Source organism: Mustela erminea, chromosome 4, assembly GCF_009829155.1.
Source record: "Mustela erminea isolate mMusErm1 chromosome 4, mMusErm1.Pri, whole genome shotgun sequence".
Classification (NCBI taxonomy): Eukaryota; Metazoa; Chordata; class Mammalia; order Carnivora; family Mustelidae; genus Mustela; species Mustela erminea.
This window is the reverse complement of record NC_045617.1, coordinates 764,942-778,877: the sequence shown is the minus strand read 5'-3', so window position 1 is coordinate 778,877 and position 13,936 is coordinate 764,942. Positions and strand designations below refer to the sequence as shown.

The 13,936-nt window shown below is 55.7% G+C and overlaps 1 protein-coding gene across 4 annotated transcripts in view; it reads right to left on the bottom strand.

The window, feature by feature from the left end:
- Positions 1 to 46: 46 nt before the first annotated feature.
- The window catches only part of WDR27 (WD repeat domain 27), a 141,381-nt gene continuing 127,491 nt past the window's right edge, over positions 47 to 13,936 (bottom strand). The window contains exons 26-27 of one of the 4 annotated variants that reach the window (XM_032338438.1): positions 924 to 1,061; positions 47 to 312 (exon numbers count right to left, since the gene is read on the bottom strand). In XM_032338438.1, coding sequence (XP_032194329.1) covers positions 295 to 312; positions 924 to 1,061 — 156 coding nt within the window. In that variant the 3' untranslated portion in view covers positions 47 to 294. Of the gene's footprint in view, positions 313 to 677; positions 1,062 to 1,154; positions 1,786 to 13,936 lie in introns of those variants that run through there. The other 3 variants (XM_032338439.1, XR_004284699.1, XM_032338434.1) reach the window with 3 other exon arrangements.

Here is a 13,936-nt window from a genome sequence, read left to right as displayed (position 1 = left end):
CATGCTTACATATAATATCTTTTGTGCTTTTGTTTAGGTCAGAAAGAAAAAAACACAAGACAAAGGCAACGGGGAAAGGTTCATTATTTCCCACAGTCCAAGAGAAAGAGGTCACCTGTGGCCGGGCCGGCCAGCAGCTCATGAAAACTGTGGATTTATCCCACGCGTCAGGGCATCTAGTCCTGAGGCGTCCAGAGTGCAGAGCCATCCGGGCACCTGTGCCACGCAAGGCAGCGATTCGGGACAGTTGAAAGGGGCGCGTGAAGGCCAGGACACGTGACCAAACCAAACACATTAACAATGCTTGGAATGCTGAAGAAATAAAATAAAGTTTAAAAATTTAAAAAAAAAAAAAGTAATTTCAAATAGTTAAGACCATGAAGAGTGTTTGGACTGGAAGTTGGGGAAACTGAGTTTTAGTCCCAGAATCTGCTTTTAATTCGTTCTCCAAGGTGGGGGATTCACTGATCCTTCCGAAGCCTCGGCTTCCTGGTCTCAGATGCACAGGCCAGAGCGTCTGAGCCCCAAGTCTCGCGGCTCCAGACTCTCCACTGAGCATTTCACCAGGACGGCGCCTCTCAGACCGCCGGCTGCGAACAGGAGGTCCCGGGGCAGTCGCCGCGCCGGGAGCCGAGGCACAACAGGGCAAGCCCGCGGCCGGCGAAGCCCCCACCCGCGGCCGGCGAAGCCCCCACCTGCGGGTTCTCCTTCAAGCCCCCGAGAGCTTCTGAAGCGAGAGACAGGATCCAGCTTCACATTCTTTATTTCTGAAGGCAAGACAGAGAAGCAACACGACGGCACCTACCCTGTCCCCACACGTGGGCTTGGGGTGTGAGCTCTCGCCGCGTCTGCGCGTGAGGGGAGGACGCGCTCCCCCAGGGCCTCGCTCCACCGACCCCCCAGAACGAAGCACAGGAGCTCACCGTGCTGATGGGAGGCTGCAGACGTGTCGAGACGCCTAGACCGCGTGGCCTGCAAATGTCTAACACCGAGTAATTCCCGAAGAGCATGAGAGGTGTCGGGTCGGGCCGTTCGGTTCTGAGAAACAGGAGCCCCTCGTGCTGGAATAAAAGGCGCACAGGCACTTACTACGAGGCGCTCGGGGGACTGAGAACACCCAGGGGGCAGCTCATCTTGCACACGTGACCTCTCACCGGGTGTAGACGGAGTCATGCCGCAGCTCACACTCCGGTTCCCAGCCTCCAGGACACATGATGTGACGGCCGGGCCTTCCAGGTCCGGTGCTCATAGCCCGGGGCCGGGAGAGGGACCGTCCCGCACGCAGCATGGGACGGTCCCAAACTCCCCCGCTCCAGAGAGCCCCGAAGGGCTGCCTGCACGCGGCCACCGCGTGGGCTGAGCAGACAGCGTTTTACTCTTAAGCGGAAAACTTACAGTTGTTCTATTCTAAAAAAATCTTTCCCCTTAGAAAGTATTCTTCTCCCCCCGGGAAATCAGAATAAGTAGGAGAAACCACACGTCTAGAAACAGTACTGCAGGAGACTCTGTACCCAAAATGTTTGAAGCAGCCGTTCCAAAAGTGCGTTATCTGTTTATAAAACACGATTCACCTTCTCAGCGTCAGGTCTGTCCTGGGCACTTTCCTAATACCTTCCGGTACTTGCTGGCCTGCGGCGTTAATTATGTGAACGTCTGGATGAATTTTTTGATGAACAAATGAGTCTCCCGTTGACCAGCGTTGGTCTTGTCCCGTCGAGCACACAGCCTTCGGGTCCACAGCGGCCCGTCTGCTCACGTGGAAGCGCCGGCCCCCAGCGGGAAACCCTGTAACACCAGACGCCAGCCGGCGGTCAGCGCTTCGAGGAGGATCAGCAGATCCCCAGAGCGGTGGCGGACTCGCCCGCCCCAGCACACGTCCCGGTCAGGCCACGCTTCCGGCTGCATCATGTCCTGACAGAGAGAACAGCTTCACACGACGGCGGGGAATGGGTCACGGGACCACAGGCGTCAGGGGGAAACAGGAGCTCATGCTCCCTGCCCCCCAGTAAGTTCTTTACTGATTCTCCCCTTACAAATCTACGCTTCCCCAAGGCCCTTCTCTGCCTGGGCTGGTTGGCCTCTCTGCTCCGCACCCAGGGTCCCCTTCAGGAGCTCAGCTGTGCAGACCTCGCTCCGCAGAACCCAGGGTAAGCGCACCGGCCGCCCTGCTCTCTGCAAGCGAGTTGCTGTTTGCTCCCCACAGACGTGCTCGGAGCTCCTGCGGGGAACCAGGCTTCCTTCCGTGTTCGAGAAGAGGTCACCGTGGCCACCGTCCGGATCTCACTCCGAGCCACACTGCGCCCCGTGGGAAGGCTTGCTCCCCACGGTCAGCAGTCGCATGGGGTCCGCAGGTGCAAGCCCACACGCACACGGGCGGCCGCCCCACCTCCGGGCGAGGCACTGGGGCTCTGCTGCGGCACGACACCCCATCATCGGGCCTTCCCCGGCTGGGGCCTGCCCCCCGCCCCGAAGCTCTCCTGACTTCTCCTCAACCCGGTGAAGTTCGGAAAATCCACACCCCGATATCCGTTCCGCTGCATTTCAGAGACTTTCTTCCGTGACTCGGTTAGGACTGTGGAGCCAAACAAAATCTGCGTTTCTAAGTCACGTCCAATGCCTGCTCTTCTGCTCTTTCCACAATAAACTCCGTTTTCTGGGTCCATCTCCCTCACGGGCTCCAGAGAATGTCGTCTGGGGTGCAAGGTCCTCCGCTGTCCTTCCTGATCAGACTGTTAGTTTGCTCTCAGAACTCCTCGAATTCACTATTTCTTCTTCGGTCATCAAAAATGTAACTACATTTTCCAAAAACATCCCTTCCCAAAGCCTTGCCCAAATCATGAAGGCATGGGTGTTTTTTCCCTGATAGGGATCTTCTAAGTCACATTCCCTCTCAGCAGTTAATGGAAATTAATGGCTCAGTTCAACCTCGGCCTTACGCCCGCGCCCGGCAAATATCACACACGTCACCTGCAGGGTCGTCTGCGCAGAGGCGTGGCGGGCAGCTGCAGGGCTGTGGCCGGTCCTCTGGAACAGCGCGCGAGCCCTCGGCAGCCTCCAGTCCTGACCGAGCCGCCGCCTCTCCGAGCTCACTTCTCTTCTTGTTGTGCGGCAGTGACACTCCTTGCCAACTTGTGAGCAGGGATTCCGTGAAATATCCCTGGAGGGTTACCTCAGGAAGGACAGACACAAGGGGGCTGTGCTCCGTGCGCGACTCATGATGCCCCTTTCCGTGTGCGCGACTCATGATGCCCTTTTCCGTGTGCGCGACTCATAATGCCCTTTTCCGTGTGCGCGACTCATGATGCCCTTTTCCGTGTGCGCGACTCATGATGCCCATTTCCGTGGGACCCCTTCCTGGAAGCCAGGCCTCCCTTCCCCGTTAGAACGGCAGAATTCAGAGCGCTCCCGGCGGGGCGCGCCCCCCGAGGGGCACTCACGCTCGTGACTTGGCGCAGAGCTTGAGCGGGGTCGCCTGTGCTCACACACGCATCAGGCAAGAGGGACGGAGGGTCCCGGAGTCCAGGGATGAGACAGACTAAGGAGCACCAGGTGGAGAGCGGGAGCCGTCCGCAGGTGGGAACGCGGGGCTCTCCTGGCGCAGGGACGCTGTGGGATGAGGAGAAGGCGGCATGCGGGTCAGGCGATGCCACCCCTCCCAGGACCAGGGACCGGTGCAAAGCCCTGCCACGCCCAGCGACACCGGACGGGAAGCACATTTGTGGCGAGGACAAGAGAATGACCGCATCCACAGGCACCGCAACTCGCATGTCTGCAGAAGCCCCCAGAAGCCAGTACCGCTTTCTTCCTGACCCGGACAGACCCGGACTGGCCGCTGCCCAGAACTGCACTGCCTCCGTCGGTGGCTCGGCCCGAGTCCTCCCCGAGCGCCGCCTTCTGCCAGTCCCTGAGCTCGAAGGCTCTGCGGTCTGTGTGTTCTGCCTCTCGCTCACGTGGAGGCTCTGCTGACCGGCCCAGAACGTCGTCCCTCCGGCTTCACGGTTCCCGGGTTCCACTGCCCAGCCCAGACGTGACCAAGAGTAAAAACCTCGCAGTTGGAGGCACAGCTGCTGGGCGTTGGCCGGGGCTCCCAGGACCAGTGTCTGCGCCCATCAGGAGGTTCCTTCTCTTTCGGTTATGTCGTCCACACTGCGAAACTACCTCTTCAGGGAATCTTGCTTCAAGAATAGTTTGTTTTCTGAGTCAGCTCGCGTTATCCCAAAGCTTTCTGCGGCCTCCACCCCTGAGCGGCTCCACCGGGCCACCTGCTCACGTGGTCGGGCCGCGCCAGTCCCTTATCTTCTGGACGTCATTGTCACAGAGGCCAGCCAGATTTTTGTAATCTGCTTTTAATTAGTTGGTTTTCTATCAGAATGTTGAAAATTTTCTTTCGTCTTTTTAAAGTATTTTGCTAGAAATGCAACAGATTCCCATATATTGGCATTATATCCTATAACTTTGCTGAATTCATGTATTAGTCCTGACATCAATAATGAAGCAGTGGAAAGAGAAATCAAGGAATCAGTCCCATTTGCAATGGCACCAAAACCCATAAGATACCTAGGAATAAACCTAACCAAAGAGATAAAAGATCTTTACTCTGAAAACTGTATAATACTTATGAAAGAAATTGAAGATGACACCTAAGAAATGGAAAAATATTCCATGCTCACAGATTGGAAGAACAAATATTGTTAAAATGTCTATACTACCTAGAGCCATCTGCACATTTAATGCAATCCTTTTCAAAATACCATCAACTTTTTTCAAAGAAATTGAACAAATAATCCTAAAATTTACAGTAACCAGAAAAGACCCCAAATAGCCAGAGGAATGTTGAAAAAGAAAGCCAAAGCTGGGGGCATCACAATTCCAGGCTTCAAGCTCTATTACAAAGCAGTGATCATCAAGACAGCATGGTCCTGGCACAAAAACAGACACATAGATCAACGCAACAGATCAGGGAGCCCAGAAATAGACCCTCAACTCTATGGTCAACTAATCTTCGACAAAGCAGGAAAGAACATCCATGGAAAGAAGACGGTCTTTTCAACAAATGGTGCTGGGAAAGTCGGACAGTCACAGGCAGAAGAATGAAACAGGACCATTTCCTTACACCACACGTGAAAACAGACTCAACTTTCATCTTCTCAAAAGATGAAAGACCTCGGTGTGAGACAGGAATCCATCAGAATCCCTGAGAACACAAGCAGCAACCTCTTCGACCTCAGACAGAGCAACTTCTTTCAAGACACATCCCCAAAGGCAAGGGAAGCAAGGGCAAAATGGACTACTGGGACTTCATCACGATCAAAAGCTTTTGCCAGTGAAGGAAACAGTCAATGAAACTAAAAGACAGAATGGGAGAAGATATTTGCAAACAACATAACGGATAAAAGGCTAGTATCCAAAATTTATAAAGAACTTAGCAAACTCAACAGCCAAAGAACAAATAATCCAATCAAGAAATGGGCAGAGGACATGAACAGACTTTTCTGCAAAGAAGACATCCAGATGGTCAACAGACACATGAAGAAATGCTCCACATCACTCGGCATCAGGGAAATACAAATCAAAACCACAATGAGATCCCACCTCACACCAGTCAGAATGGCTAAAATCAACAAGTCAGGAAATGACAGATGCTGGCGAGGATGCGGAGAAAGGGGAACCCTCCTACACTGTTGGTGGGAATGCAAGCTGGTGCACCACTCTGGAAAACAGCATGGAGGTTCCTCAAAAAGTTGAAAATAGAACCACCTTGTGACCCAGCACTTGCACTAGGTTTGAAGAGCACACGCACCTCAGTGTTTACAGCAGCGATGTCCACAATGAATGGATAAAGATGTGATGTTAACACCAGCGCTCGCAACGCAATGCCCATCCCCCAGCCACCCGATCCTCCCAGCCCCTGCCCCCGGCAACCTCCAGTTTGTTTCCTGAGATTAGGAGTCTCTTATGCTTTGTCTCCCTCTCTGGTTGCGTCTTGTTTCATTTTTTCTTCTCTTCCCCTCTGAGCCTCTGTCTTGCGGACCCTCTGTCTTGATCTCGTATCAGGGAGATCACACGATAATTGTCTTTCTCCGACTGACTTATTCGCTCCCGTTCCATCCACGTTGTTGCAAATGGAAAGCTCTCGTTTTTGATGGCTGCTCATTTCCCACTGTAGACGCACCACATCTTCTTAGTTCTTCGGACTCTTAGTTCATCTGATATTACGAATATTGATCCAAAATCTGTGCACATACCACCACTGACCCTGGGCGTGGGTGTTCTTTCTCCGTCAACCGCACTACACAGGCAGCCCATCAAACTGTGGACCAGGGCTTCCTGCTACAAATGTCATCAGAGCCAGTGATGGCTGCACTCAGATTTGGGAAGGGTTTATGTGGCTTATCCCAGGGTACAGACACTAGAGCACCTAAGAACAGAAGTAAACAAAAGCTGCCCGACTGCACCGGCAGTATGGGGTCACCCTGCCCACGTGGCCCCAGAGAGACCCAGGGCATGTGTGGGACAAATCTCTGGTCATGGTTCCCCCCGCTGGCTGGGCTGTGGTGTGTGGGGACAGGGGAGAACCTGCCCCATAGCAACATAATCCCCAGCCTCCCTCTCCTCCAGGCCAGGTGGGCACATTCTGTCCTCCACTGATACCACCAGCCACCACTGGTGTCTTGGTCCCTCGTCACCCTGGAGGAAGGAGCCTTGAATGATCACCAGCAAAGCCCGTCCTCCTGGAACCTGAAATGTCTCTGGTGAGAAAAGCTGTCCTCAGAATAGGATGGCCTTGGACAGCATCTCCATCTCACAAGAAGGCCCCTATGTGGTTTCCCAAACCAAGCGTGTACGTGTGTACCTGATGGGTCTGCTGATGGGCCACCTTTATGAAGACACACAGGACACAAGTGAAAGCCCTGAATGACACGACCCCCAGCCTAGGGCAGCTAATACCAAACCAACAGTCGGACCATGGGGCTCTTGGTGGAAAAGCTGTCCCTGGTTTTGGGAATCACTGCCTTCCTCCCTGTTTTCTGTCGGACGCGCTTGCATTGATGCCATGGCCAGAGCCGCACAGGGAGCCACCGCCATGCCACCACGTCACCCCTTGTGCAGCCCTCGGGACCCGTGCGAGAGAAGGACACACAAGGGTGTAAGATCTGGTCACGAGGGGCGGAGCGTCGGAGGAGATCATGGAGAGGCAGTGAAGCAGGAGGACCCGTGAGCCGGACCCCAGCCCCCACCCCGCTCCTGTCCCGCCATGTGGGTTCTGCCCTTGTTTGACCCCAGAAGCTGCCCAAGGACACAGCCTGAGATGGAGGTGACGTGTGAGCTTGTGGGCACCGGTGCCTGAAGGAGCCCACGTCGGGCCTCTTCACACGCCTTCCCGGTGTGGCGGGAGGGCGCGGAGACCTCGCTCCTTGCTGTCACCAGCACGTTGCCCTTGCTCACCAACCGGCCTCCTGTGCGCCTCAAGCGGCTGCGCCCTGCGGGTTTCCGGGCGCTCTGGGCCACTGTGGGATCTCGTGGGGACGTTCCCGGAGGGGGCAGAGGACTGGGCTTTTCGCCACTGAAGCATCTGACACTGGAGTTTTCTGTTGGTCAGAATGTCTAATTTCAAGAATTTCTGTCTTCGTGTTCGTTGTGAAGCTGGATTCGAGGGGCCGTCCTCCAACAGTGCTTCCCGGTTAAACTGCGCCTTTGAAATCACGGTGCTTCCTGGGGAACAAAGGGGATATGCGGATCGGAGTTGCACACGTGCCGTCCCGGGGACGGGAGAGCTCCAGCAGACGGTAAAGCGCATCCACGTAATTTAGAAAGTCATTTTCATTTACTCACGCGTGATCACATATGTAGAAGAATCCCGAATACGGTAAGTGGAGTATTTCAGACACTCTGCGGGGTTAAAAACAGGACGCAAGTGTGTTTAAAGTTTTCATTTCAGCCAGAATATATGCTGTGGTTGATACGGATAAAATAAATGACAGGACCACGGAACAGAGAGAAACGGTGTCTGGAATCGTGGCACCTCCGTTGGGGGTCGGTCTTCACCCCGTGCGTTCTCGCTTTAACAAAGCCGTGGGTCTCGGCAAGAGCCTCCGTTAGGACCGATGGGGATTTACCCGAAGAATCAAAAACATGAAGCGAAAGGCCCACGGGTGGTCTGCACCGGGGCCTGCAGCGCCGTGTCCACGGTCCCCAAACGGTGGGAAGAGCCCGGCCGTCCGCGGACGTGAACGGATGAGGTGTGCTGTAGACACACAACGGACGTCCGTCGCCCTCAGACAGGGCGACGGTGCCCCACCTGCCGCCACGTGGGCAGGTATTACGCTGAGCGAAACGTCGCAGAAACACCACACGAGATGGTCTCACTCGCATGTGCAATTCAGAACAGACAAGTGGGGAGGGCAAGCGAGAGAGACACCACGAAGCGGACCCGGGACGACAGCACCGCCTGCTGGTCCGCGCAGAGGGACGGGGTGCGGGACGGGGGGGGGGGGTGCGGAGCGGGGGGGGTGGTCACGGAGCGGACGCTTAGGCTCAAACAGGAGTTCCATGTGTCGGAAGGGCCCTCTTTGCCCTCCGCTGCCGAGCAAGGAGCTGGCGGCTCCTACAGGGCCGTGCGGGAAGCCAGACCCTGGAGGGATCTGGGCTCCGACGCTTTCTCCGTGCGCTCAGCCGAGGCTCCCTTTCCCCAGAGCCCAGGAGGCCAGCAAGTCTCCGCGCCGCTTCCCAACCTTGTGACGTGGAAACTCTCCTGCTTCCGTGGACTGTGGTCAAGCAGAGGGAAGGAACGACGCTGCGTTTCCTCCGTCCTCGGATCTCAGGGGGGTGAGGGTTTGCAGCCGCACGTGTGAGAGCAGACCTGGCTGTGCGTCCCTCACGGATGGCTCTGAAGCACCGTCCCACTGACCCTCCCACCACGGTGACACCGACTTCTCATTTCATCCTCTTCCCCAAACAGAGACGTAAGGACGAAAACAAGTCAGTGTTTCCTCCCGCCCAGAAAATGAAGGACTGAAAGCAGTCAGGCGGGTGAAGACAGCATGGGGCCACCCCCAGAGTGAGGGCCACCCCCCGAGTGAGGGCCACCCCCAGAGTGAGGGCCACCCCCCGAGTGAGGGTCACCCCCAGAGTGAGGGCCACCCCCCGACAGAGGGCCACCCCCGAGGGACGGACACCGCCAGGCCTCCTCCCGCACACTTCCTCACCAGCACCAAAAACAAAGGAGAACATCAAAACTCTCCAGGTCAAACTTCGTGACTCCCGCAGGTTTTCCTGTCCGTCTCGCACAAGCGAGTAGCGCGGCTAAGGACAGCCCACGTGGCGGCGGCTTCAGTGACCCTAAGGACGTGTTTAAACCGTCGGCTGAAATGCAGTTCTCCTGATTCTCAGCTGTTGTCCAACCACACTAGAACTTGTTTCACCACGATGCATTTTGTCTTGTCTAATCTACCTTTGGCCGGTGAAAGTGGGAAGCCTGTTTTCTGGCGGTCGTTCCCCTGACGTGACAGTGTGCGACACGGACACTGGATCAGAGGTAATGACGAGCATGGCATATTAACTCGGGTTCTGACTCCGTTTTTATTGATAGAACTTTACTTTGAGGGGTGTGTGCTGTCGAGGAAGGTCTGATTTGAGACGTGGCCATTTGCGATGCCTTCGCCGGGCACGGCCGGCTGCGGGAGACTGGGACGGATCAAGGTAGGTGCGAAGGAAAAGTCCACCAAAAGCAATTTCCTAGAGACAAGCTGCAAACCTAGACTGTATTTTCTAGGGAAAATGGTTTGAGCCTGCTTAATGAACAGTAAAGAACTTGAAAATGTATCTTTCCATCCACCCAATCTTAGGACAGTTGTTCAAGAAATACTCACGTTTACCTCCCAAGATACTTTCTGGAAGAGGCATTTGGTCCAGGTCCGTAACCCAATGTAAGGGAGCCACACGCAGTCAGCAGGCCGGGTGAGCCGGGAGAGGAAATAACTCAGCCTACCAAGTTCCCTCTCCGTAGGATGCCAAAACTTATAAACAAACGAATCTCCAAGACTTCTAGAAGTTGATCTTAACATTTTTAAATCAAACACATACTACTCAGAACTTCTGGTGCTGGAACTCAAGTTGTCCTCAGCCGATTGAGGAAGAGCAGACTCACGTCTCGGTAAACAGAGTCTAGTTACTTGCTACTAGCGAAGGTACGAAAACCTTCTCCGTGTTTGTGCTCTAGCGTCACTAACACAAGCTCTCTGTGCAGTTTGATCTCATGAACTCTCCCCGGGGTATCGGCTCTGACCGCCCCGCACAGGCACCGCCAGCCACTGCCTGGAGCGCTTCCGCTGGTTTTGTGCAGGGGGGAAGCTCTGCCGCCGCACACCTCACGGTCGCACGGTGTCTGGTCCAAGTGGCCGGGCAGATCAGACCCCCAGACTCGTGCTCCGTTCTCCCTTCCAAGCAGCAGCGGGAACCGGCCGCCCAGCCGCCAGCAGACGACGCAGAGCCCACCCAGCCGCCGAGCGCAAGCCCAGAGCGTTCTCCAGGGCACGCCCCACGAGAGCTCAGAAAAGAAGTCCTACCAAAGCCAACGAGGTTAAATCATCTCCAGGATCTTGTCCAAATACAAGGTGTGAAACTAAAGGGAAGCGGGAACGCCCGCGAACACGTGGGAATTAAACTCCTGAGCAACCGCGGAGTCAAAGAGGAAACCGCCAGGACAGCGAGGTGGCAGGACACGCAGGACAGAGCAGCTCCGCTCCCAGCGCGCGGGTGCGGCGAAAGGAAGTTCGGATAAATGCCCAATGAGAAGAAAGATCTCACATAAATAGCTTAACTTTACCCCTCAAAGACCTAGAAACAGCGGAACGGAGCCCTAAGTGAGCAGAAGGAGCGATTAAGGTCAGAGCAGAGCTCCGCAGAAACCGTGAATCTTGGAACACAGAAAATGAAATACGTGAGGGGGAAACAACAGAAAAAATCTGTTAAATTGAAAGTTACCTTTTTTGAAAAGATAAAATTGCCAAACCCGTAGTCAGGCTAGCCAAGAAAAAAAGAGAGAAGACTCACAGAATTAGGAAGACCCATCCCGAAATTCAAAGGAAACCACCAAAAAACAAAACAAAACAAACAAAAAACAAAACCCAACTAGCCAAAGGCGCTCAGAGCACCAAACGTCCTGACTTCAAAACTTGAGACAAAACTCTGGGAACCCAGACAGCGCGGTCACGGCCGCGGGCAGTCACGGCCGCGGGCGGACACGCCGGCCGGCAGACCAGAACCGGCGGCCCGGCCCTTCGGACCTCTGCTCCGTCCTCCGCCTCCGCGACCTGCAGGGGTTTCCACGCACTTGAATGCCACGAAGATTCTAAACTCTGAACCACACTCGTTTACGTAAATACTGCTCCAGATTTACCAGCATCGGCGACCGTGCTGGCGCCCTGTACTTCTGAAGGTCACTCTGCCCCGTGGGGCCCATTCTCCGTCTCCCTGAGGACCCCCTCCTGGTCTCGGTGCAGAGCGAGCGGCTGGTGACAGCTCCCGCCGGTCCTTTCTGTGGGAAAGCATCTCTGTTTCCGAGGACACCTTGGGGGGAGGCGGCGGCTTCTGGACAGGCCATGCCCGAAGTCACCTCCGTTTCTTCTGCTTGTCACGGCTCGTGCTCATCCCCGCCCTCATCCCTTCGAGGCTAATAGATTTCTTTTCTCTGCTTCCGAGGTCTTCCCTCCGTCTGCGGTTTGCCGTGGACTGAGGTGAAGCGACTGTGACCTTTCTTCCTGCCTGTCCTTTTACGCAGACTCAACCACAGACTGATGCCGGTTTTTTTTTTAATTTAGGAGAAGTCCTGGCCAGTGTTTCTTGCTTCTGGTTTCGCCGCTCCTTCACTGCGTCTCGTCTGGCTCTGGAGCTCAGGTTGCAGACGCGTCGACACCGCAGCATCAGACTCTGCCCGCCCTTCCCGCAGTGCTGGAGCCGGATCCTTCCTAAGGACCTGTCTGTCCTCCCCTGGCACGTGTGTGACCTGCTCACAACCACCTACTGAGTGCTACAGGTCAGCTTCTCTGCTTTAATTCTAAGACGGCCTTTGAATTCTCTTTGGGTAGGGAAGGAGGGGCAGAGGGAGAGGGAAAGCGTACTTCAAGCTGAGTCCCGCTGAGCTGGAAGCGGAGCTCAATCCCACAACCTGAGATCGTGACCTGAGCCGAAATCAAAGTCAGATGCTCAACGGACTGAGCCACACGGGCACCTGGTCTAACTTACTCTAATGTCCGCAGTAAGGTCACCTGTAGATCCGTCTCCGTGGTCTGGCTTTCCGTCATTTTGGTCTCTGTTTTGTTTCGTGTGGAAACACAGCAGCTGCGCAGAAAGCACGGAACAGTGTGGAACGCTTCTCTGCTCAGAGTGTAAGAGCGCGGCCGTAAGAAACGATGGAACGGAGTCACGGACACGTTCGACCCTCCGGCATTAGGAGAGCAACACGGAGAAAGGCTCGCGGGACTGAGCGGCCGTCTGAAGGCGAGGCCCGTGCTTGCACTGATGAGCTCTGAGGACCGACGGCTGGGAAACAAGCGGATTCCCCACTTCTGAAGCATGACCGGTAGCACTTGGAGACCAAGAAACAAGCCGCTGTACACAGGACGTGAGGACGGCTTCATCTGGGGCCTCCGAGCCGGATGGCTGTGCCCCGAAGCCTCCTGACCGGCGTCTGCTTCCCCAGGCCTCGCGGGCCTCTGCCGTCACACCGCAGGCCGGGCCGGGCCCCGCAGCCGCTGTCACAAGGCAGCTCAGAAGGCTTCCAGGTCCCGGAAGCCAAGAGCCACCGGAGCCCCGGCGTCCGGGTTCAGAGAATTGATGCGGGAAACAAAGCAAGAGGAAAAACTATTAAACGTCCTTACGACCTACAGCCATCGACGGGTCCCTGAAGCAGAGGGACGTTCCTCCAGGGGCTCAGCTGCCTCGATGTTCTTACTTTGCTGACGGCCAGAGGCCCTGCCCCGGACCCTGTAAGTCTGCTTCAACATCTATAAATTCGTCTGGAAACGTCCTGTATCTCTAAAACGCCCAAGACACGTGTTTGCAGTCACCCCCAAGCATATGGCCCGATACACATCTGTCGGGTCTCACTCTCGGGTTTTATTAGGCCGTAATGAGTGACCTTTTCCCGACAAGAGCTGTGCCTCAAGGTCCTGGAAACCTTCTTACTTCCAGCTTCCTTAGAGACGGATACTCCCGGCCCCTCCCAGCCGGAGGGTGTAGGACGGTCACTGCTGTTCCCGGGGCAGGGCTTTCCACCCGTGGGTCCTGTCCCCGAGCTTCAACAGAATCACCTTTTTGTACCGAAGATATCTCGAGAATTCTTTCTGGGCTGTCGGCTCCGAGTCCCACGTCCAGAACGTGCGCGTGTCCTCCTGGGGCCGCGGAGGGTCCTGCCCGGAGCTCCCGTGCGCTGCCGCCTTCCAGCCGAGGCACTGGCCCTCCTCTGGCTTCACCCACGGGGAACGTGCTGCCGAGGTCAGCAGAGCCGCTCGCCCACAGGACGCGTCGCAGTGAGCCGTGCCGCTGCAGGACGAGTGGGGACAAGGCACGGCTCCTTTCACTGCGTTTCCTCGTTAACATGTTTCTCCAGTTAGAGTCGACGACACGGTGTCAATCTATAAGAATCCATTTTTCTTCCAGAAAGGCGCAAACAATCTTTATGCTTTATAATTCCTCCCCTGGCGAAGAAGATATCTTTAGGTCAAAGTTGAAGCTCATTAACACAGTGGCCAGACGGGCGGACATGCAGGTCCTCAGGTCCAAGCAGGCGGCCTGTGCTTGGGGCCCTGGGCTGGCCGGTAGCAGCGGGACATGGGGCGGGGTCTGGGCCCCCGGAGCAGCGGACCTGGGTGCACATCAGCCACGCAGACGGCCAAGCATGCCCCAGTCTGAGCACGGCTGACCTGTGTGTCCCATA